Raw genomic sequence first — 25,837 nt, forward strand, 5'->3', positions numbered from 1 at the left:
CACTCAATTTAGTCATGTCTAAAAAAATCAAATAATTTTGTAAAACTCACCAGGCTTAGCACCAGTTATTCTCCTCCTGACCTCTATCTATTATGTTGTTCAGGATCTATGATAGCTAAGTTACGGCTAGGGATACAGCCCAGAGTGGGATGTTAGCTTTTCTATTTCCTCATTTTCTTTCAGTGCTCTCTAACCCACAGAAAGAATCATCTTTAAATCTAATAAATCACCACCTGAGTTCAACTTTTAAGCCTGGATTAAAAAAATTATATAGTCAACACTTTTTTAAGGCTTCAAAATGTCTGAAGAAATTTAAATAGCTTAACGACTTGTTTTTGCTGTAAGTTAATACACAGTTCCTTGTCATCAGTCTGGACTGAATGATGCCACTAAAGTTTAAGAAAGTTAAAAGGTAACTTCTTTTGATTATGACCAGTAGTATACACCTGGATCTACTCATTCTTTGACTTAGGAAAAGAAAACCAGGAAAAAATATGGTTCTATTTTCTTTCATAATTATTTAGTCAATAGCAGAACCAAACAATTGGTTTAATTATCCACATATACATAACAGCAACTGTTTAAAAATATGATCAAAGTCATACTCTGGTGGAAAAGTAGTAGTCTAACACGTATAACCTCTTTTCTCCCCTATCATCCACTTCAACTCCATCTCCCAAATAGAAACAAAACAACAAGAAAAACCCATCTTACTGTGTTAGCTATTACTATCAAACTTATTTCTCATATTTCCAATTCCCTATTTAAACAACACTCAAACTTTTAAAATTAGAGTCATTTGGATATTTTAGGTTTTTAAAGAATTTATTGACATGACACGTTTTAGTAACTCTTTTTAAAATTTATGATTTCTCTGAGTCAAGAAATAGTGATCCCTAATTACTATAATGTTATTAATATCAAATGTCATGCAAATAATATTAAATTATTCTGTTGAGACATGCTCATCTCCACCCAGTTAACTATTCTCAGAACACCACCAGTCAGCTGAGCAAGTTGTGCCAAAGTTCAACAATAAATGCAGCCCTTAACCACTCCCTAGGTGCCTTCCAGGTCTCAATTTATAAACTATGTTTTCTCAAGAGCAGTTTAAGTCCCTGAGGATGGTAGATCACACACAGTGTGTCCACCCAGTGATCTCAAAGTACTGTAACATGTTGACTCTCTTTTTGTTTTGTTTCAGGTTAGGAAAATGTGTACTTCAATTAAGTCCATCTGTGTCAGCCAACAAGAATTTATGATGTCTCCACCGCGTACATAGGTGTCTCAGGAGCACAAGATAAAGAGAACAAGTAGGTGTAGCCAGATATTGCTGCTACTGGTTCTTCTAAGTCCCTGTTTAACCTACTCCTTAAATGTTTGTGGGACAAAGGCAATGCTTGCAGGATGGTGTTAGTAATGCAAGCAATGTGGTGAACCTTAACCAGAGTAAGCTAGTTGACAGAGCCACAACACACACAGACACTGTTCATAAATGTTATCAAAGATGACCTTGGAATTAATTTCCTTTACACACGTGGGAAGTGCTGAACTTTGGAACTCAAGCTACCTCTAAGTGTTTCAGAGGTGAACCAAATCAAACAAGGATTTGTTGGCTCTGTTAAGAAGTAAGCACAAATTGTAGAATTTCCTTTAAAGGGAGAATTGTAAATACAAACAGAATGTGAAAGAACCTGCTAACATTTTAAAAAATGATATTTAGTTTATGGATCTTGTAACACTCTAATGATGTTTTCACTGCTATCCTGCAAAACGTTTACCTTTCGGTGCTCCACTTTCTCACATCAGATCAAAGGCTGCAAGTATCAGTTCAAACAGTCATAAATTAAGCTTCCTATTTTTCCTTTTGCTTACAGCTTTAATAAGGTAAAATTGACACATCAAACTCAAAACCAAACTCACTGTCATTAAGTTGATTCCAACTCATAGCAATGCCTGTTGGGTTTCCAAGGCTATAAATCTTTATGGAAGCAGACTGCCCCATCTTTCCTCTGCAAAGTGGCTGGTGGGTTGCAACCACCGACCTTTCTGTTAGCAGGCAAATGCCTTAACCCAACACCACCAGAACTCCTGATCGACACACAGTACCCTGCATGTATATAATGTGCACAATTTCATAAGTTTCGACTTATATAAACATAAGTCAAATGAAACTATGAAGCCATAACTACAATCAGGATAATGAACATATCTATAACTTGAAAGGTTTCCCCGTGCAGCTTAGTAATCTCTTCCTTCCACCCGTCTCCTCCTACTTTGATCTATCAGTGATCTACTGTCTGTCATCACAAAATATAGTTTCTAGAAATTTATATAAATGGAAACATACTCTTTGTCTGGCTTATTTCACTTAGTGTAGTTATTTTGAGATCAATCCATGTTGTGATGTGTATCAATAGCTCATTCCTTTCTTTCCTCCGCGTTCTTTTGGTGAATACTATTCCATTGTATAGGTATATGAAAATTGCATATCCATTCACCTGTTGACAGATATTTGGGTTGTTTCCAGTTTTTGGCTATTACACAGAAAATTAATTCTATTTTTCAACTATTTTCTTTAGTTAATTTAGTTAAACAGAAAGCTTTTCTTTATCTCCTTAGTGTGTATATAGATTTTTACTATTGCATTTTGTGTTTGGAATAGGCAGGTGGATTAATGCTTTTTCCCCACCTTGCCAATTGATTCTCAATGTAGAAGTTTACCATCTATACCTCAGTTTTTACTTCCTAGAAAAAAGAGGCTATTAATGGCTATGCTAACAGCTCTACCATAAACTAAAATAAAATGCTGGCTGTGGAGATTGCCCACCCCCAATATTTATTTAAAAAGTTTATGATAAATAATGAATATGTTTGAAATAATCTTCTTGGTAGTGTTAACTTTCTTCAGTCATTTTGCTGTTGGCAAAGGAGAGGTAAGGGCATATTTCGCCTTCTTCTCTGCTTTCCAGAAAGAAAATGAAATATGTCCCATATTATTTCTCACTTTCTACAACTTAGTAAACTGTTGTTGTTGTTGTAATATGGCTTCGAGTCAATTTCGACTCATAGCAACTCCTCCTTGGGTTTCCCAGACAGTATCACTACGGAAGTAGACTGCCCAACCTTCCTTCTGAGGAGTTGCTGGTGGGTTTGAACCTGCCAGCCTTCTGGTTAGCAGTCAAATGCCTTAGGCACTACGCCACCAGAGCTCCTACTACTGGCCCATTATTTTCCCTATAGAATTCCTTGTAAAGTCTCAGCCTTAAGCTCCTTCCAAACATCACCTTGTCTCTACCAGAAGTGTCATCATATATCCTCACTAAACACTGCTTCACCTCTCCATGTTCTAAACTTTCACAAGAATAACTCCTAAAGTCATTCAAAAGTTATCCAAAGTTATTCAGGGTCACCACATAGAATTTGCAGCATTTCAGTGGCATGACTCTGGGGATACATCCACATGATAACTGTTATGAATGTGTCCTCTAAAGTTCGCACAAGGAGCTCTGGTGATGCAACGATTAAGCACCTGGCTGCTAACCCAGAGGTCAGCAGTTTGAGCCAATCAACCACCACCACAACAACAACAAAGTTCTTGCAGTTCACAATCTGCATAGCTATACACAGCAGTCCTTTTTGGTAGAGAAGGATGACCCAGCAGAAGAGACTGAGATGGAGGAAACAGTGGAGGTAGGAAGAAAATTGCTAAGTGTTATATCATAGAAATTAAAGATGAAACTTTTTAGGAGGTTTAGCATAGTCTCTGGATCAAGTGCAGAATCAAATGAGGATGACTTTTACTGAGGTATGAATGTGCCTCATTATCACACATCTCACAATAATCCCTCCCTTGGCCCCACATCTTTCTATAGCTACCTTTACATTTCTACTTACAACAAAAGGTACTCAAAAGAGTTGCTGTATTCATTGTCTCTACTTTTCTCACCTCTCATTTATTCTACAACTCACTCAAATCAGGTTATTAATGACCAGTACTCTGCTAAGGCTAAATCTCTGTCTTCGGCTGACTTGAAAGCCTCTCAGCAACAACCAACACAGTTAATTATACTCTCTTTGAAATCTTTCATATTTAGGCTGGTTTCTGCTACCTCATGCTCACTGGAAGCTCCCTCTCTGTGTTCTTTGCTGGTTTCTCTTCTCCACTAGACCCATCAATCCTCGAAAACTCCACAGTTCTGTCTCTGGCTTTCTTTGCTTTTTTGCCCATACACTTTCTCTAGATGATATTCTTGACTTTTATGGGTGAGAATTTATTCTTACCATCTCTCTTTCTCTCACACACTACAAACCCTGAACACACCTACATACATTAAGGATAATGTTTTTCAACATATAGTCTAGGCCCAGCATCATTCAAGTTTACTCTTAGAAATACAAATAATTATTTCCAAAATAGACTAAACCTAATTAATCACAGGTTTATGTCAGTCATAACTGTATTTTTTGAAAAAAATTTAGAAGAGGGGCAAATTCTACTCATAAAACAGAAAAATTTTCTACAACTGCTCAGGATAATAACATGACATTACCACCAACTAATGAGATAATTATGAAAAAGCATTTAAAATACCTAAAAATTACATATTACCTTATAGAATAAATAAGAAAGTCATTTAGAAAAATAAAATTTAATTTCCATTTCCAAATTAGTTCTACCTTTAATATCTTTTCTAACCCTGCTTATAAGAGCCAACTTTAATTTCTACATCCCATTGAAGGTAAAATGCTCAAATAAAGACTTTATGCAAATATTGAAACCCACTTAGGGAAATTATTCTGAATCCTCAAACACATTGCTTCAAAATAGATATAAATCATGTAAAGTGGACCATATAGATATGATAAAAAAAAAAATTCACTTTAGGAAAGTAAATGGAGAATCTAAGGATGTTAATCCTTGCACAATGATAATCTGAGCTCAGCAGCTGTGTCACAAAGCAGGAAATGGAATCTCTCACATTTTCTTTACAGCTGTAAAAGGAAATGCCTAACCATCACTTCTCTAATATAAGGGAAAAGGGAGAACTAGTGAGAATTTATTTATTTATGTTCATATGGAAAGCTGACCAAAATAACTAGTGGACTTCCTCTTCATGTGATTTTCCATATAATGGAACAGCTTATCTGATGCTGGCTTGTTCCCTCTTCTCAAGTTTTAAAACATAACATAATTAAGACATGTTTTAAAACATAAAACATCAACATAAAGTTTCATAAAACTGATACATTTTCTATAATAAAAACATTTCCAGAAAGAAAATCCAATAACACTTTCCAGTGGTTGTTAATTCTCAGAAAGTTGTTCTTAGTGCTCCACCCACCCAAATCCTCCTTCCTGCTGTAAGGGCCATTGCCTTCCCTGTGATCAGAGGAAACTGTGACTTAGCTACTCAAAAAATAACTCCATGCATAGTATTGTTGTTAGCTGCTGTTGAGTTGCCCCTGACTCATGGTCACCCTATGCACAATGAATTGGACCATTATGATTCACAGGGTTTTCACTGTCTAATTTTCAGACATAGATCTTCTAGACTTTCTTTCTAGTCTGTCTTAGTCTGGAAACTTTGCTGAAACTTGTTCAGCATCATAGCAAGTTACAAGTCTCTACTGACAGATGAGTGGGAGCTGTGTGTGAGCTTTATTGGCTGCTGGGAATCAAACCTGTGTTTCCCACAGGAAGGCAAGATTTCAATCACTGAGGAACAACTGTCCTCCATCTATACCTAGGACCTGGCTTCTCAAAATGTGGTCCAGGGAATGGTACCATTGGCATCACCTGGGAGCTTATGAGAAACGCAGACTTTCAGACCCCATCTGAGACATACTGAATCATAATCTGCATCTGAACAAAATGCCTAGGTCGTGTGTAGGTGTGTTATTTTGAGAAGCACTGTCTTAAAGGATTATTCATTTCCTAATCGCCCTCTTTTTCCCATGCTAAGAAAATCTAAATCTTTTATCCATTTTTTAAAAAAGCTCATTTATAAATATTTAATCTTTTCTATTGATTGCTTTTAGTCTATGTGTCCCCTCATATTTTTTAAGTTATAAGACAGCAAAACAGATACCTTGGAGAATTAGCTACTATAAACAGGAAGGGTGGTAATATAGGAATGGTTCATCTATTCCATGACATACACCAAAATATAGCAGAATAAAATTGCTTTCATTACCACAGCTAATTCTCATGATATTTTTCAAGTATATAGCTGGTTTGAAATTTATTATTCAACTATAAATTGGAAATACTAAGTTGATCTCAATTATAGGGACTTGTAAAAGTTAAATGTGATATAATATAATCAATAGTTTATCACAATGCCAAAATCTTGGGAGGTGCTATTTAAGGTGCTAAATAAGATGACATGAGGTGTTTCATTTTATCAAGAACAGCTGCTAAGGGTGGTAAAAGAAACAACAAAAGAACCAGTTGCCATGGAGTCATTTCTGACTCCTGAGGACTCCATGTGCATCAGAGTAGAACTGTGCTCCACAGGGTTTTCAATGACTGATTTTTTCAGAAATAGATCACCACGCTTTTCTTCTGAGGTGCCTCAGGGAAGACTTGACTCTCCATCCTTTCTGTTAGCCATCTCAGTGTGTTAACTGTTTGCACTATGATTTTCTTATTTTGGGCCTGGAGATGGAGAAAGGAGATCAGTGTTTTGTCTGATTTGAAATTTCTAGTTTATTACGATGTTCCAGTACAACTATTGTTCTTCAAGTTGTTAGAGTCTTATTGTCTTAAAACTCAATATCATAGTTCTGTTTATATAGTTTACCAAACCAAACCAAGCCAAACAAAAAAACCTCATTGTCATCGAGTACATGATGCTAATCATTTAGTTCTGTCATCTTAATAAGAGATATTTGTATTTATCACTTGGTGTAGAAACTTTTCCTATTTATTTTATATTACCATTTCTTTTTTGTAAATGTTCAAATTACTTTCAAGTAATTTGAATTTGTTATTTAAAGTGGTCACTTCAGCATTTTTATCTTGATACAAACTACAAACTTATGCTTTTTTAGAAAAACTGGTAGCTTAAGTGGGTATGTCACTGGGCTGGTATTTAAGAAATGCTAAGAAAATATATCTATGATCTTCAAGTATTTTCTTGAGGCTCTAAAGTTTTAATTTCAGACTAAATAAGATCAGTGCAGTAACTCTCACATAATGCTACTGACTGACATTTTTTCATGAGGCACAGACAACGGCCCTAGTGAATACCAAGACCTTAGTATCTGGGTATAAAAGAAATGAGAGCACAGTTGTGGGGCAAAATCCCTTTCCTGTGACAACAACTACTTTTCTTTTCTCACATCTTGAAGTAATAAAGTAAGAAGCACACTTGACAACCACAATTGTCTTATGGAAGCATAGCTATTTAATTATCTCCATTGATCTTTTCCACTTTTTTTAAAAAAATTATATATAGTTTAGGATGGATTAACAAAATGAATGAATGCTTAATAGAGGAGAAAGACTTGTATCAAATAGCCCAGGTGATTAAACAAAGACCAGAACACTTTTGGTGTTCCACACTAGAGCACACCCTTCTCTCAATATGATGAGGAATCACTCTCCACTTTACATACTCTTCTGTTTATTAAAGTTATTAATTGCATGTGACACTCTGTCTACGTCAGTGGCCATTACTCATTAACTTCTCTGCCCAAACCAGTGTGTTAACTTAAGATTTTCTTATGACAGTGAAGGACTCCAGTGAATCTATGCAGGAGATCATGAGGACAGGCCCTTGGTTGAGCTGACTATTATCCACAGCTGTTCTTCTAATGGGACCAGCAGTAAGAGTGGTAGGGATAGAAAACAAGTCTGTGAATAAAGAAGGATGGAAAACAGAAGAAATAGACTCTAGAATTGTTTTGACTCTTATTACTTCTCAAGACATTTTTGTTCCTGCCTACATGCTATGACCTCAAGGGCATAAAATTGTTGATGCCCTTTCTGAGGAAGAGGTGAAGACCAAAGGCTTCTATATTACCTTCTTCCATTAATATGTTGTGGTTGTTATGTGCCATTGAGTCGGACCCAAGTAGCAACCCCTTCTTGGGTTGCCGAGGAAGTAGATTGCCCAACCTTCTTTCCGAGGAGTGGCTGGTGGGTTTGAACCACTGGCCTTCTAGTTAGCAGTCAAGTGCCTTAGGCACTATGCTACCAGAGCTCCCTCCATTAATATAGTATCTTGAATTTTTATGAGACTAATTTCATTATAGGAAGAATGAAGCTCTTGGGAAGCAAGCATAATACAAAGTAATACATGTTCATATTGTTTTTGAGATGAAAGCATGTTTATGACAAGCTCTGGGTGGGAGAGAGTAGCAGGGACTGTCTAGACTGGCTGGTCACAATAAGGAAACAGTTTAACTGCACCAGGTAAGTTTGCTAAGGCCAAACTTCCAAAATGGTTGTTGTTGTTAGTTGCTATCTAAACAGCTCCACCTCATGGCAACCCCCTGCACAAAGAGTGGAACTGTGCTTCGTGGGGCTTTCATGGCTGCTTCTCAGAAGCAGATCACCAGTCCCTGATGCTGAGGAATCTCTGGGAACGTTACAACTGCCCACCTTTTGGCTAGTAGTTAAGTGCTAGTAATCAAGTGCTTAACTGCCAGGGCTTCTTCTGAAATAGGGTATCAATTCAAGCAGAATTGACAGCAATAAACTTAAGCTACTTCACCATTTTAATGGACTTAAGTACCATACGTTAGAACTGATATCAGAGGGAGAAGCAGTTTAGAATACTATGATAGTCACTAAATTGAGAAAATAACAGTGCAAGAAAGGTAATTTAAAACTTAAAAAAGTCTCATCATTGAATTTATATCCTTTCAGTGTTTTATCAGCAAGATTAGAGAAAGCTCCACAGATGATTCCAAATACTAAGAACAGAGTTAACAACTAGGGTTTGCTAGTGTGATAAAGAAATCTCCTAGCCAAGAAAGCAAAGTGGGCATCACATTCTAAGCCTTAAATTGCTCTTCTCAACAGCATGTTTTGACTTGTGACTCTCTTAAGCTTCCAAATGTTTTCAAGACTATATTATGTATGTCAAATGGGGGACAAGAGCTTAAGATTCTCTGAAGTTTTAGTAACGTAACCTTGAGATTAAAGCAGTGCCCATGAGGCCTGAAGAGACCAACAAATTTCATTAGTTTATTCAAGTCACAGGATTTCAGTTTCTTTTACTTCCGTGTAAGGTTGAGACAGACACAGAGAGATAGCTTAATAGATCAGTTTATAGATAGAAATGAATAATCTAGTGGTTAAGCTTAGGAGGCCTTTTGTCAGACTGCTTGCCCTTAAAATCCAGCTCTGTCTCTACTTGCTGTGTAAGCTTGGGAAAGGTACTTAAACTCTCCTACTTTAATTTCCTCAACTGCAAAATGGAGGTTATAGAATGTACTTCATAGAGTTGTGAGAATTGAATGAGTTGATGAGTTCTCAGTGTTTTAAAACAGTACCAGGTAAACAGTAAGTGCTCTATATATGTAAATACATGCAAATCATTATTATAGAAAAGGTATCACTACATTACATTTTTCCATTCCTGCTGTTTGGGGCCAGTAAACTTTCTTCTTACAGTATAGAGCCTCTCCAGAGAGTCCCAAATGGATCCAACCATGAGTCATTCCATCCTTCCCAAGATTGAAATCAGCATCGCCAGTGACATAAGGACAAGGGCTCCCTGTGTAGGTTCCGGTTCTCCAATCTTTGTTAGCCCTCTTCCTTTAGAGTGAAAATCCATGGCATTATCTCTTGATCATCACCTGGTGGCACAATGCCTAAGGCATTTGACTTTTACCCAGAAGGCTGGTGTTTCAAACCCACCAGCCACTCATCCTGCATTCCCTAGGACCTAAAATCTGGCCCTCTCTGGAGTCATATCTCTTTCAAGTGTCACCTCACCTTTTAATGTACCCTCAGAATTAAAATAATTTTTAAGTACATGTCAGAGATTATTAGGAAAAATAACCAGTTAACCCTGAAAAAGTTAAAGCATTAGGTCTGTGATAGCTTTAGGGATATTATTTTGTCATTAAGAAATCCAGAGATGCAAGTCTGTTTCTGAGAAAATTAAATACTGGTCTACCTTGTAGCACTTGTAGAGAAATCCTTCTGTAAATGTCTACTGGTGGCAAGTTTACAGATACCTGGTGGTGTAGTGGATAAGGTATTTGGCTGCTAACCAGAAAGTCAGTGGTTCAAACCTACCAGCTGCTGTGCAGAAGGAAGATGGGGCGATTTACTTCTGTAAAGATTTACAGCTTGAGAAGCCCAATGGGGGTCTCTATGAATCGGAATCGACTCAATGGCAATGAGTTTGGTTTGGTTTTTTGGGTCACACAAATGGTTTGTGTGTGACTACTAACTTAAAGGTTGATGGTTCAAACACACCCAACAGCACTACGGAAGAAAAGCCTAGAGATCTGATTACAGCCAAGAAAATGCTAAGGAGTAGTTCTATTTTATAACACATGGTGTCACCAAGAATTGGAATGGACTCACCATGGCTTGGAATTAACTTGAGGGCTATGGGTTTGTTTGTCTGTTTGGTTTGGTTTCATTTGACAGGTTTACAGGTGTTTATATTACTGAAGAACTACTAATTATTTAAGGCTTTCTTCTATTACTTAAAAAGTAAAGTCACTTGGCTAAATTGCTCCAAAAATTCCTACCAAATGTTTATAGCTGCTATTGAGCAATAATATGCCAGCTCATAGTAAATCATACTGTCCTGAATAAAACATGGTTTTAGATTTCATGTTGTGGGAAAGATAAGTAGCTTTCCACTGAAATCCATTGTTTCCACAGGCACACAGCTAAACTACATTTCCTAAACTCTCTTGCATTGAGATGAGCTATGGGGTCATATTCTCTAATAGAATGGAGAGAATGGAGAGAAATCAGGTTTGCCATCACTGGAAGGGGGGTTTTAAAAAAGCATGCTCTTTCCTCTTCTGTTAAAGGGCCAGAGTAACCTTGGCAGCTCCATGTTGAAGATGGCGGAATTACTTTCAGTCTAGTTTTCCAGATGACTAGATGTAGAAGAGTTACCCTACACCAAGAATCTTTACTTGGCTGATACATTAGTGAGAAATAAGCTTATACTATATTTAAAACAGTACATGTTTGAGTGTATTTATTATAGCAGTTTAGCATACCCCAACAAATATGTATGCCATATTTTAAAGTGACATGGTTTTACTAAAATCACATGGGAGAAGAAACCTTAACTTTGTTTTAGTCCTTTTTACTTTAACAAAGTTACATTCACATGCACTACTAGTTAGGCGTCTCACAGCCACTTTGGAGAATAATGACACTGTAGAAAATATGTTATCATATTTTTAACCATACTTTATTGTTGTTGTTGTTATGTGCCGTCGAGTCAAACCCGACTCATAGCGACCCTTCCTGGGTTTCCGAGGCAGTATCACTACGGAAGTAGGATTGCCCAACCTTCCTTCCGAGGAGTGGCTGGTGGGTTTGAACCACCAGCTGTCTGGTTAGCAGGCAAGTGTCTTAGCCACTATGCTACCAGAGCTCCCTTTAACCATACTACAGTAAGATAACTGAATAAAATCTTAATTGAAAATAACAAAAGTAAATACGTACTTCAAACTTGTGATATCATTCTGTAGAAAATTCCATAAAATCATTACGAAACAAACAAACAGAAATTAAACAAAACTTCAATTTCAAACATGAGACAATAATAAATACTTTGAAGGTTAACTTTTGTGATCAAAATTTTGGATACGAACATGTTAATAATAACATTATAATTGTCCTTACCTGCTAAAGATGACATATTGATAATGATGCCACCTTCACCTCCATTTTGCTTACTCATGTAATCCAAGCCAAGATAGGTTCCACTGATAACAGAAACCTATTTCAGAAGCACAAATGGAAACAAACAAACAAAAAAGCCATTATATTTTATCATCTACTCACACCAAAGTCTCCCCTGCTCTTCCAGACATAAAGGGAAATTTCTGTAAATGTTATCAACAAATAACTTTGGAAATGGCTTTTTTGATTTACTCCAGATTTTCTGTTGCTTGCACAATGTTTGTGGAGTGTACCATACTGCTGCAAAACTTCACTTATACTGCTCAATATGAACTATTGTAATAAAGGTTATATTTCAGTATTTTGTCACTTTATTTCAATTCTCATCAATTTCAAAGATTTTATACATTCTTTTTCTTTTCTAAATATTAGACATGGAATTGATTTACCCTTCTTTTACTATTTTGTTTTCACATCCCTTTTTCCCCTCCATCTACTCTTGGATCTCTTTTCTTTCTAATAAAAAACTCTATTTTGCTCTTGTATCTACCTCTTCTCTACATAGTACAGAGGAAAGACTTCTCCCACCTTTAGTGCAAACACTGATTAATGAAATCCAGTCATCGAAATCCCATTCTTCTTGCCAGCAAATGGTTTAGGAATGGGGACATGACTCAGTTCTAGCTAAGGAGAACTGAGAAGAAGGTGGGAGTAAAGGTGGTTTCCACTGAGAAAATTATTCTTGCTTTTAAGAAAACCAGGAAGAGATGGTTACATAACCCTTTTACACTGCTGGGTATTGATGCAATGGCTGGAACCAAAGTAATATTATTAGCCTTCTAAAGATGATGCCAACATAAAGAGTGGGAGGAGGGAAGGATGAAAAGAAAGTGGGTCCCAATGATTTCACTGAGCAGTAGTATCAAGAATCCTGGAACTCTGTGTTATATGAGATCACATATCTGATATATGATCTTCAGTAATATCTGTCTTACACATAATTTTATTTCTCACTGCTTACACCTACCCTTTTGATAGTTTAATCTGCTTTGCTACTCATCTCCCTATGCAGACAAATTTCTGATTTTATTCTAGCATCTTAGAATTCACCACTACCAAAAACAACTTATGAGATGAAACTGATATCTGAAATCTTAAGAAATTCTCTCCTTTCCAGCTCAGACTTTTGAAAGGTAAATTCCTATTTGAAAGTTTAATCATGATATTTTCTGTGCTTTATAATACTATAGAGAAAATGACACAATAGTGAGTCTGAAATTGAGGGCACATATTGTTATTTACCTTTTTTTTTGCTTTTTAAAAAAGTCTTTTTAGAGTTTTCTTAAGCATTCAGAGATGCCTCTCCCACCTAATAATAGTTTTGGAACAAAAATGTAAATTGAATATTGTATTCGCTTTGTCTGTTAAGGAGAATGAGTAAAAGTTTCACGTGAATCCCTTTAAAAAGGAAAAACAAAACATTGTTTATATAAGAGGAAAAAAATGTAGATGGCTAAAATTACTGAAGTCAGTTAGATTCTGTTAGTTTCTGTCCAAGCCTCTAGCAAGTCTGAACAGAATTTCTATTTACATGTATTGGCGCTATGCTTTTATTCTCAGGTATTTACAGCTGTGCTGACACCCCACTTTTGTGTTTTCAACATCTATGTGGTGCAGCCAGGTAGGAAACTAGAGAGAGTTTAATCTTTATTTTTAATTTAAAAAGCAGGATTTATTGTCAGGTCTTTATTGGAGAAGAGCAAGAGATTATTTTTCTCATCCATTATCAGCTTAAGAACTAAAGGAAAGGGTTCTTAGAATGGATGGATCTACAAGACAAGGTCTAATGTCTTAGCTTTATGTATATGATATTTTTCATTTGTTCTTTTTTACTGTAACAATTTCTTCCTTATTCCAGATCTTGTAATAAAGGAATTGTTAGAAAACCATAGAATAAAAGGTTTCTTGCCAAGATTTGAATTTTTTCTTTTTTTTTTTTTTGGCCTGGAACAATGTTTATTATCTTAAATATAAACTAAAAAAACAAAACTCCCTGCTGTGGAGTTGGATCTGACTCATTGTGACCCCTCCTTGGGTTTCTGAGGTGGTATCACTATGGAAGTAGATAGCCCAATCTTCCTTCTGAGGAGTGGCTGGTGGTTTTGAACCGCCAGCCTTCTGGTTAGTAGTCAAAAACTTTAAGTACTATGCCACCAGAGCTCCCATCTTATATACTGGGTCATTATAATATCCAACAACAATGTTTCTGTCCATTTCTGCTAGTCTTCATTGGAAGTAGAGATGAGAAGGATTGAACAAAATCTAAGTGACTTAAGTAATTTCAGCCATCTACATTTTTTCCCTTTTAAATATAAATGAGATAGTGGAAAGCAAGAAAATGAAGGTTTTCATACTTTGGAATGTAAATACAATTTAGTAAGTGAGTATTATGCAAAATCCCTGTGCTGGGTGCTCCAGTTAAATTATAGTTCATTTTAGCTTAATAATCCTTAGAGGTAGGGAGATTACCTTCCCTCTTCACAAACTGGGAAATCAAAGATCACAGAAATTAAGTAACAGTTTATAAATTGTAGATTTAGGATTCAATTCTAGTTTTGACTAATTTCCATTGCATACTCTTTCCAGTGAAAATCTTTAGTCAAATAGTGTATTTCTAAAAAACAGTAATCAACAGTAGCCATATAATTTGTTTAATTTTAATAGACTGCTACAGAAAGACTGAATACGTATTTGGTTATGTTGTTCAAATTAGAGTATAATTCCTACCTGAGTGTGAATGAATTATTTTGGTTTAGTAAAGCTCAACAAGTTAAAATTAAAGAAGTACTTCATAGGATTGATTTATCAACTCCATATTAATTCTACCTCTGTTCAATTGCCAGAAAGACCTTTGATAATTTTGCAAGAATTCACTCATCCCTGAACATTCTTTGTGAGCTTTTAGCCCATGGAAATTATGCTGGTGCTGTTGATTTCACACTAATGAGAAACCACAGACTGACCTAATGGAAATAAAAGACTGGGAAGAGGTTTTCTGTATCTCTTGTGTGGGAAGAGTGGTGTGATCAGCTTAGTGAAGAGTGAGGAAGAGGTACCTTTGGTAAGGTGTAAAAGTGAAAGAACAAATGATACTGTTTGGTAATGCTAATACATTAGGAAATTATCTAAACATTGTACTGAAACACAGAAAGGAATACCCATGTATGCAAAATGTGTACTTCCAGTCGCTTGATCCGATAAGTGTTAATTGAACATCTACCCTGTAAGGGTACAAAATAACAGTTTTGTGTACATATGTGCATATGAGCAGATGTAATTCTAATAAAACTTTATAAATAGTAAGCCCCATGAAAAAGGTATGGCTATGTTGTTATAAGATTTCAGAAGAGAGAGAAAGACACTTGGGTAGGGCCCTTAACTAAATGCTTACTCTGACATGGGCAGTGACATGGAAAAATATTCAAAACAATATAAATAAATTGTATAAGACTAAGGAGGCAAACTCCATCCAGAGTGCAGTCTAATAACAAATGATTGTATAAACCACACACAAATATTTGCATTACAGTTATATAGATAATCATGTTGGAAGGACAATGATTGGTCAGACTCTAATCTACTCTTGCAGTAAGTACAAGCAGGAAGAGAAGTAAGAAATTTTTAAGTTATATCTGGTAACAAAGGTCATTTTTTTTTTCTATGTAAAATTAAAAAAAAAAAAAGCATTAGTTCCTGGAGTTGAGTGAAGGAGTAGCGTATATCAGCATAGTCCAAGGAAAAATAAAAGCAGGCTAGACTTCAATGAGGAAAGAGCCAGGAGAATTATTTGTAGCCAGAGGCATCACAATAAAATTTCCTTGGACTTCCATAATTTCCTATCTGCAGATAATATACATATTTCTGTCTTGGAGCAGGTGTTTATTCACCTAAACTGTATTAAAGCAAATAAGCAAATATGCCCTCTCACCTGGAAGAAAAGAGATATTTTAAATCCTATTATTTTTGTGATAATCTTTTCACTCTTTTTGCTTTCATAATGTTTTTATATTAATTCCAATATTTCACACTGTGTTTCTCAAGAAAAAGACAGTCAGTTGTTCATTATGAAGGCATTGACTACAGGAACTTTATATCCTGTTACTCATTACCTATAAAATATGTGATATTACTGATGAAACTATTAAAAATAAAAGGAAGAAAGCTCTGTGCAATTTGTGCTTTTTCTTAAAGATTGCTTGAATAAAAAAAAAATTAATTAATTTATGTGGTTTTAGGCACTGGGATAAGCTTATAAAAACCTATTCTTTAAAATTCCTGCAGTTCCCAATTAGTTGTATACTTAACACTTTCATTTTACCAGGCAAACAAAAGATATAATTAAGTGTAGCTCTTAATAAGTCAGAGATAGCTACCAAAGATTAAGTAAAAAAATGCACAGCTTTCTTACTAGCAGAAGAAAATTAATGCATTCAAAGAAATTTAGGAAAGGAATGAAGAAAGAACAAACACAAAAAGAAAACTTTGTAAAGATAATATATGAACTAAGGTGGATGAAATAAGTTCTAGAAGAAGATTGAACATAGATACGTGGCTTACACAAATGAAAAGCAGATGTTCTCAGATGTGAATTTAAAACATGAGATCCTACAGTATATTGTCAAGATAAATAGTTATATTTTCAAAATAATGCAATGGAAAATGATCTATCTAGGTAACTTAAATCAGAAGAAAATTATAGGGTAGCAATTATATATTTGAAAATACAGAGGAGATAAAAAAATTTCACAAGCAGAAAATGAAGGTACAATTTAAAAAATTAATAAACCAAAGATCAAGAAATTGTAATCATCAGAAGCATTTATGTTCCAAATATTATAGGTTTATAAAATAATTCTAAACTGACAGAATTTCTAAGTTAGGTAAACAAATTTACAAATGTCATTGGAGAAATGAATGCATTCTGTTCAGAAACTGACGGATCAAGGAGATAAAATTAATCAAGGGTATAATTGACATACAGATCTGATAGGAACATTATAAGGATAAAAGAAAGAAAGTAAATGTCATTTATAAGCATGCATATAAGATATTAAATCAGATAACATCTAACCAAATTTAGTAGAGTATTAAATATTGATATACTATGATGAAGTAAGATTTGCCTAAGAAATGCAAATATGGTTTACAGTCAGAAAATATTTTATTTCAATATTAGCCTAAAGGAGAAGAAAACCATACAATTTTCTCAGCTTAGGAAAAGCAGCTGTCATGTTCAATACTTAACTTTATAAAATATTTTGGAAAATTAAGAAAGAAGTGAACTTCTTTAACTTGATAAAGACTATCTACTAAAAACTTATGATAGAGATAATTATTTTAAAAGCTATGACATAGTCTGTTTATGTCTGGACACAAGAACAGGTAGCTTACTATCATCAAAATCGTACGTGAGATTCTGACCCACTCAGTGTAAGAAAAAGAAATTAGAGGCATAAGGAAGCAAAGAGATAAAACTGTCATTATTTGCAGATGATATGATCACTTAGAAAAACACAGGAGTATCAACAGGACAAGATAATAGAATAAAAATGAAATTTCAGTAAGTTTTCTCCATACCAGATCAAGGCAAAAACTTCAATAGTACACTAGAAAGAGTGAAAGAATTTTAACGAAGAAAAACTTGAAGTATCTGGGCATAATCCTAAGAAATCCAGAACACTTACAGAGAAAAACAATTATATTCTAAAGAAGGATATTTAAAGAAGGCCTAACCAATGAACTGTAACCTAACTTGGTAATAATATTAGGTCTCTCCAAACCAATAAATATATTTCCAAACTAAATAACATTTTTCCAATCAGAATCCCAGAAAGAGTTTAAGATAAATTGGACCGATTTTTAAAGTTATATTGAAATATGACTTCTTGTTGTTGTTGTTATGTGCCCTCGAGTCAGACCTGACTCATAGCGACCCTTTCTTGGGTTTCCGAGGCAGTATCACTACAGAAGTAGATTGGCCAACCTTCCTACCAAGGAGTGGCTGGTGGGTTTGAACCGCCAGCCTTCTGGTTAGTAGTCAAGTGCCTTAGGCACTATGCTACCAGAGCTCCATATAATGACCTAGGAACACTTATGGGAGCTCTGGTGGCACTGTGGTTAAGGCGTTGGACTGCCAACCAAAAAGCTTGGCAGTTCAAACCCATCAGCTACTCCATGGGAGAAAGATGAAGCAGTCTGCTTCCATAAAGATTTATAGCTTTGGAAACCCTGGGGGGGGGGGTGTCATTGTGAGTTAGAATCAACTCAATGGCAGTGGGTTTGGTTTTTTTGGTTTAGGAATACTTGAAACAAATTTTAAGAAGAGCTGCAAAGAAAGCGTGCTATATGTTAGTACAGTTTTTTTTCTCAAGTAAGAGGCTTTAGACATCTGTCAAATGTGGGAAGAAACTTGTACCCTTCTCAAAGGGGATTTTACAGACTCAGTTCTTTTGTAGGGTAATATAATTCTAATTACCTCCACCAAGTTACTATTTCAGAAAATTCATGGAAATTTCAATTCAAGCAAAATATTTATTGACTAAGAACTATCCTTAAGATTGTGTTAATTATTGAGAGAAGAACAAAGAAAAAATTAACAAGGTTCCTGTTTTTAAGGAGTTGGTAATCTTCTCAAGAATATCATGAAGTGGGAGGCCACTCCCTGTATGTTTGTACACACAGAGTGCTCCCTTGAACTTTAGACATGCTTGCTTTGCAAGACTAGAAAGAATGACACATACTTGCCTTGCAAGACTAGAAAGAATGACCTTACCAAGGGCAGGATAACCCCAAGCACAGCCAGCTCTGACATTTCACTTTGGCAAAGGTTCCAGATTGACTAAATCTCAGTATCTTCTGTCAAGGGTGTTTATGAAACGTGATATCCAGCAAATTTTTGATACAATGGATAAAAGAGAAAGCATCGTTCCTTGATTCTACTTTTTTATAATGCAAGAGCTAAGTAATCATCAAATTTGGTAGAAATTTCACATTATCACACACAAAGATTTGCACAAACTACAAACACAGAGAGACTTGCAGGAGAAAAGGCTTGATACTTACAAAGTCCAATTGTTACTTTAACTCTGTTTTCTGCTACTATTCTTACAATTTAATTAATATTTATTTTTTTTTACATACATAAGTTTAGCCATGGGTTCACAAACCATTTCTGTAAAAGTCCAGATAGTAAATATTTCAGGAATTATGTGCCATGGGGTCTCTGCTGCAAGGATTTAATAATGCTGGCATTACAGCAGCAAAGCAGTAATGGACATACATAAATGAAATGGACGTACATAAATGGACATACATAAATGATTGGAATTCAGTTTCAAAAAAACTTTAAAGCCATTAGAATTTTAATTTCATGTACTCACATATTTCATATCCTTCTTGACTTTCTTCCAACCATTAAATATGTAAAAATCATTCTTAGCTTGTAAGTCATATAAAAATAGGTGGCAGGGCAATGTGACCTATGGGCCATAGTTCACTAATCTCTGAGATAAGCAATGAAATATATATACATATTTATATTTACATTTAATATCTTAAGGCAGATTTTTTTTTAATAATTGAAAGTCTAGAATGCCTTCTCATTTGTGAAAGGCAATGCTTCAAATTCCTTTGTTCTATACTGAATATCATAGGTTGTTATTTTGTTTCTCAGAACCTAAGAAATATTTTTTGTTGTTATTATAAACATAATATTCTTAAATACTTTTTAGGTAAAAAAGCATGGCTAACATAGCTTACCAAATTAATTTGCAGAGTTTTTTCCCAGTTTTTTTCATTATTCACTCCAGCATTATTGACCAAAATGTCCAATCTTCCAAAGTGATTTACAACTTTTCTAAAAGTATCTAATTAAAAAAGAGATACATTATAGATATTATTTTACTTTACATACAAGCATATAAATCATATCTCATGTCATGAAATGATTTTTATTTATCCACCCTCATAGCTACAACTACTTCCTCAGAGACCCAAGGAGGGGTCACTATGAGTCAGGTCCAACTCGAGGGCATATAACAACAACAATATAGTTAAAACATTCAAAGGTTGTAACTTAATGCCTTGCTTTTCAACATTGGGTCTGTGGACAATCAACAGGACCTGGGAGCTGGTTACGAATGCATAATCTCAGACCACCCCAGATCTATGAATCACAAAGTGAAATTTAACAACATCCTTAGGTGATTTGTATGACACCAAAGTTCTGAAAGCAGTAACTTAATACACTAAATTGTAGAGAACTCAGTATGGTAAGTAAGACCTCTGTAAAGTCAGTTTGGGCAGCTAGCATCTGTCTTTCTGTCTCTGAGGATATTGGACCCCAATGGTTTAGCATATGGCAACCATCCATTTTACTAAGCCATATTATGTTTATAAAATGTTATAGTTACACAACACTTCTTGTGTATTCAGATCCATTATGACTGTTTAGGGATTTTTGATATTCTAGTAAATAAGAGTCAAAAGTCTACTTCTCATTCAGTTGATATCTGATTATTGTTACTTGCATGTTTACTATTTTATTCTTTTTCTTTCTCATCATTATTACTAACCAAAAAAAAAAAAAAACTTACTGCCATGGAGTAAGATCCGACTCATAACGACCCCTCCTTGCATTTTCGAGGCAGTATCACTACTGACGTAGATTGCCCAAACTTTCTTCCAAGGAGTGACTGGTGGATTTGAACTGCCAGCCTTCTAGTTAGCAGTCAAATGCCTTAGGCACTATGCCTCCAGAGCTTGTATTTGACTAGATAAAATCTGCATAGATTCTGAGGCATGAAAGGTACCTATTACACCATCTAGCCATTTATCCAGTCCTTGCAAATCTTCTTTAGCCAGTAAAACCTGTGTTTTGCCAATTTAGTCTCAGGAAATTCATTTTTCCCTCAAAGCAGCTTTTTAATATGCAGGTAGTTCCCTGATTATGAATGTTTGATTTATAGACAACTCCTACTTGCCCTTCAACGTTATGGAAATTTGCCCTAACTTTAAAAGGATTGAATCAACTACTACTCACAAGAAATTCTTCATCACAGTCAGTACCACATGCTGCACACACAGTTTTAAATCACTGAAATGGCTTCAAGCTTTTTCTTGCACTAACCCAATCTCCGAACCCATTGCCTTCAAGTGATTCTGACTGAGATAGAGCTTATAGGACAGAGTAGAACTGCCCCCTAGGGTTACCTAGGCTATAAATCTTTAAGGGACTAGATTGCCACATCTTTCTCTCATAGAGCAGCTGGAGGATTGGAACCATAGACTTTTCATTTAGCAGCAGAGAACTTAACCACTGAGCTCCCAGGGCTCCTTCTTGCACTGTAAAAGCAAACAATCTCATTGCCGACAAGTCAGTTCTGATTCATAGTGACCTCCGTTGGGTTTCCGAGGCTGTAAATCTTTATGGAAGTAGATTGCCCCATCTTCCTTCCACGGAACGGAACAGCTGGTGGGTTTGAACTACTGACCTTCTGGTTAGCAGCCAAATGCTTTAACCACTATACCACCAGATCTATTGCACTGTAGACAGACTAAATAAATAAACCAAAACCAAACTCACTGCCGTTGAGTCATATCCAACTCATAGCAACCCCTCCTTGGGTTTCTGAAGAGGTATTACTACGGAAGTAGATTGCCCAACTTTTCTTCTGAGGAGTGGCAGGTGGGTTTGAACAGCCAGTCTTCTGGTTAGCAGTCAAATGCCTTAGGTATAGGTAAGACTAAATAAATAAGTCACCTGTTCTGACTTACCTACAAATTTGACTTAAAGAGAAATTTATGAATGGATCTCATTTATACCCTGGGGTCTGCCTGAAGTTCTATTGATTTAAACTGTTTCCCTGGGCCTTTTTACCAATGGTTCTACTTCCATTACTTGAGACAACAGAGAGCAAGTGTGTTTGTTCTTCCACATAACATAAATGTGTTCTCAGATCTTCAGGTCATCATATGAATTCCTTTACAAAAGGTAGATTCACACAAACTTGACTTTGATAGAAACAAAATCATAACATCCAGTTCTTGCAAATCCTCCTTAGCCATTACAACCTGTGCTTTACTATGAGACTAGGAGGGCATAAGTTAATCAGTTCCCAAATGGATAAATGACTATGCAGATTAATTGCCAAAAGCATTGTTAAGACTTAAATATGCACCTAAATACAAGCATGTACTGGAATGGAAATGATAGTAGCAACAATACTTAAAACTGCTTTACTCTTATCATGGAATTTTTTTGAACTATTCCTTAAGATGTCAAATGGATTTAGGTAAAGGTCCTTCAGTAGAAAACATGTAGAGAATACCAAAATTGTGTTTCTTGCATTGTACCTCAAGCATGCTCTACTCATCAGAACTCCATATCAACAGCCACTCCTTATTGGAAATTAGGTTGTTAAATAAATTTGTCTAGTTATTTCTTCTTTAATTTTCTTTCCTCATTCTGCTTCACTGCATTCCTTATACTCTGCCTTAATCAATGTATAATGCACTATCTTAATTCTGACATACTGCTAAGTCTTGTGCCCTAAAGTTTAGCCCTCCTCTGACACTATATGCTGTGGCAATCTGTATAATTTACTGATTTCTATAGGTTACAATTTGCTCATTTGTAAGAGGAAGTATTTCTAGATAATCTCCAAGAACCTTTTCACCTATATATTTTTATTTCAATGAAGTTGCTTCTGATCACATGTATAAATAGTGTAAAAAGTTGTAGGTAGCATTAAATCCTCAAACTAGAAGAAAAAATATCATGTTTTCCTCAAAAGCAAATAAATGCTGATGCCCAAGCTACATGTGGATTTCTCATGACCAAGAAGCATTCCCTGGTCACTTATTATGTGTCTGAGTTTCCTCCTCCACAATCACTTATCCTTAAGGAATGTGTTTATTGCCAAGGCACTAATTTTAAACACTGGGAAGCAAAACAATTAAGGTTAAATGTCATATGTGAAACTACATAAATTCAGACAGAAATGGTTTTCAAATTATCTGTATTGTTCTCTATTCCATCACCATGAATGTTGGGAATTTTACATGACTCTATCCTCAACCCAAGATATCATGTGCTATCAACAAATTCTTATCTTGTGGCAAAATATATCCTAGCAGCACACCATTTATAGATTTATTCTACTCTTATTTGCAATCCATGTTATAGGTCTTCATTAGAGGTTGCATATTTTAATTGCATAATTTTCTTTAAAATAATTTGCCTTAACTGTAGGAAGGCACCCCCTTCTAAATGGACAATAATCCATTTTTATTCTTACAGAACATCTTAAAATTTTGAAAGAAATTCACACCTCCTTGTCTCTTTAATAACAGCAGTACTGGAGTGAATTTTATGAAACTCTTTTGACCACTTGATTAGAAACATTCCTAACAATTCATTCAGTCTCTTTGAATAAAAACTGTGAATTATGAAGCTCCAAAAAACAAACCCACTGCCATCAATTTGATTTGGACTCATAGTGACCCTGCAAAGAACAGAGTAGAACTTCCCAACAGAGTTACCAAGATTGAAATGCTTAAGGAAACAGACTATTACATTTTTCTCCTTTCTACTCCTGGTTCAAACTGCCGACCTCTTGGTTAGCAGACTAGCACTTTAACTACTGCACCACCAGGGCAATTTATATTGTGAAATATAAATATTTTGTTTTTCTATTTTTTCCCAGAAAAATAAAATGTCTTTTTTTCCATGCAAATCTATTGGGCCTCTATATGAACAAATCTGTCTATTGTCTCTACTAATATTGCCCCTGGTATTTCACAAGTAGATTGGTCTATTTTAAGGGTATAGACGGAAACAGGAAAGCTTTGAGGAAAGTTTGATGGAGACTTTTCTTCTTCAGTCTAACACCGCAGTGCAGCTATTATTTATTTATATTTTTAAGTAACATCTCACAGGGGAAAAACCAGAGAGAACATCTGGTGAGAAGCATTCTAGCACGTCCGTACAATGATCCTTAACTTTTATTCTAAAATGTTTAAAAGAAAAACTCGGCTATATTTGACTGTCAATATTGACTCTCTGTCTTCCAGCTTTCTGGAAGAAGTCACCTGCCTCAGTCCTTTTGCCTGTTCTAACTTTCCAAGTTCAGTCTGCAATCTCAATCATTTAATAATTACTGTAGCAGCACTGTGTTTGGATACACAAAGGAATTTTGATTACATTATATGCTGCCAAACGACTAAAATAAAAGCATTTCTCAAGCAGTTTTGGCTTTCTTTATGTTTTATGGCTATTGGGGTGTCAGTAGGAAACATAACAGTCCAACCTATCTTTTGAAGCTTAAAGGTAGAAGCTCTCCAAGAGACAGCCCAGCTGCCTGCACTTTTTGGCCTTGGCTGCCTTTGGATTGTTGCTTGTTCAGAGCTTGTTGGGCGTAGGTGGATTGATTCCCTTGTCTTACCTCTTAGTTGTTCCTGGTCAGCCACATCACACTGAAGGAATAGAGTTTTCTGAGGTTCAAACAGCTCATCCAAAGCAGCTTTACACTTCATACCTGCTTCAAGATTCCAATCTACCAGCGCTACCTGTACACAAGAAGGGAGGAACAGAGGTCCTGCGCAACTCGTGAGACAGACAGACAGACGGAGAAACAATAAATAAACAAAACGTGCCACATCGGGCCCTGAAATGTGATGATTAACGTTCAGCTTCTCTCCCAACCGCTTTTGAGATTTGTTCAAGCGCTTGAAGCTCAGTAGCTTTGGGAAGTGTCAAGGTGGGCACTTTAGGTACAGCCCTCCTACCTCCTCGGGAGCCCTTCAGGTGGCGGGGTGAGTCCCAGAATGGGCAAAGTTTCTGCGGCCTTTTGCCGTGCCTACCTTGGCTCCCTTGTGCAGCAGTGCCTCTGCAAAGGCTCTGCCTATGCCTTGCGCCGCGCCGGTCACCAGCGCCACTTTGCCGTTCACATACATGGCGCGGCAGCTGCTCGTAGGTGGGCGAGCTCTGTTTTTCCGCGCTGCAGCTGCTTTTATGGTCCTTTGCGTGCGCGCGCGCGTATGGCCGAGTCTGGCGATCTCCTGAAAATGGGCGGGGATGAGATTGTCAAGCCAGAGTTTAGGAACCACAACTGTGTCACCTGCCCCTGAGCGCTCCAGATCGCGACGCTTCGCAATCTTTGCCTTCCTGCTTCTCAGGCAAACTAGGTCCTAGCCTACCCCTCGCCTCAGTCTTCGTGACTGCCAGTGAGATGACAGGGAAAAAGCAGAAAGAGGTTATTTCTTAAAAAATGGTTTTCCTTTGATACCCAAAAGACCCCTCTAGTAAAAGGAGGGCAGAGGAGAGGCTTGAGAACTTGGGTTCCTCCTCCTGCTTCCTAGTCTTCCCTCCCAAGAAAAACAAACAAACAAAAGAGCAAAAATATAGGGTGGTTGCCTTTTGGTTTCAGTATAAGCTTTGTATTAATTTCCATCTCAGAGCTATTGGGGGTTTTGGGGAAGCCGTGGTGGGAGCAGAAGTAAGACCATTGTTCTTTGTTTAGCTGTGTTTTTGACAAACTTGTATAGATACTGGAGATGAGAAGTGAAATATGCTCAGACTGGGAAACCTTGAATCATACCATTTCAAGGCCGGGACTTCAAGGATTCTTTTGCCATTCATGTTTCAGATCAGTATCATTTGTGTGTCCTCTTGAGAATACCCTGGAAGAAGTGTCAGCATCCACTTGTACAGGACTTTGAGAATGGCTGCTAGTCTGCTGAATGGTTGATTCAATGGACTGTTTATTCCTTGAATCATACTAGCTTTAGAGGCTCCGAGATTAGTGTAGGGCAGACATCCCTGTTCTTTCGGAACTTGAGTACTAGCATTGTGCTGAAGTGCATTCAGAAGGGATATTCCTAGTGTCCTTTTCTCATGTCATCACAAGCAGTCTTCACTTTAAAATAATAATACTA

The 25,837-nt window shown here is 36.2% G+C and overlaps 1 protein-coding gene across 1 annotated transcript in view; it reads right to left on the reverse strand.

Moving 5' to 3' along the window:
- Positions 1–24,856, reverse strand: part of HPGD (15-hydroxyprostaglandin dehydrogenase) — a 30,104-nt gene extending 5,248 nt beyond the window's left edge. The window contains exons 1-4 of the mRNA XM_007950347.2: positions 24,764–24,856; positions 24,346–24,469; positions 19,661–19,767; positions 11,843–11,939 (exon numbers count right to left, since the gene is read on the reverse strand). Of these exons, the coding sequence (XP_007948538.1) occupies positions 11,843–11,939; positions 19,661–19,767; positions 24,346–24,469; positions 24,764–24,856 (421 nt within the window). The remainder of the gene's footprint in view (positions 1–11,842; positions 11,940–19,660; positions 19,768–24,345; positions 24,470–24,763) is intronic.
- Positions 24,857–25,837: the final 981 nt, after the last annotated feature.

Source organism: Orycteropus afer, unplaced genomic scaffold (assembly GCF_000298275.1).
Source record: "Orycteropus afer afer isolate SDZICR_OR568_19922 unplaced genomic scaffold, OryAfe1.0 scaffold00268, whole genome shotgun sequence".
NCBI classification, from domain to species: domain Eukaryota; kingdom Metazoa; phylum Chordata; class Mammalia; order Tubulidentata; family Orycteropodidae; genus Orycteropus; species Orycteropus afer.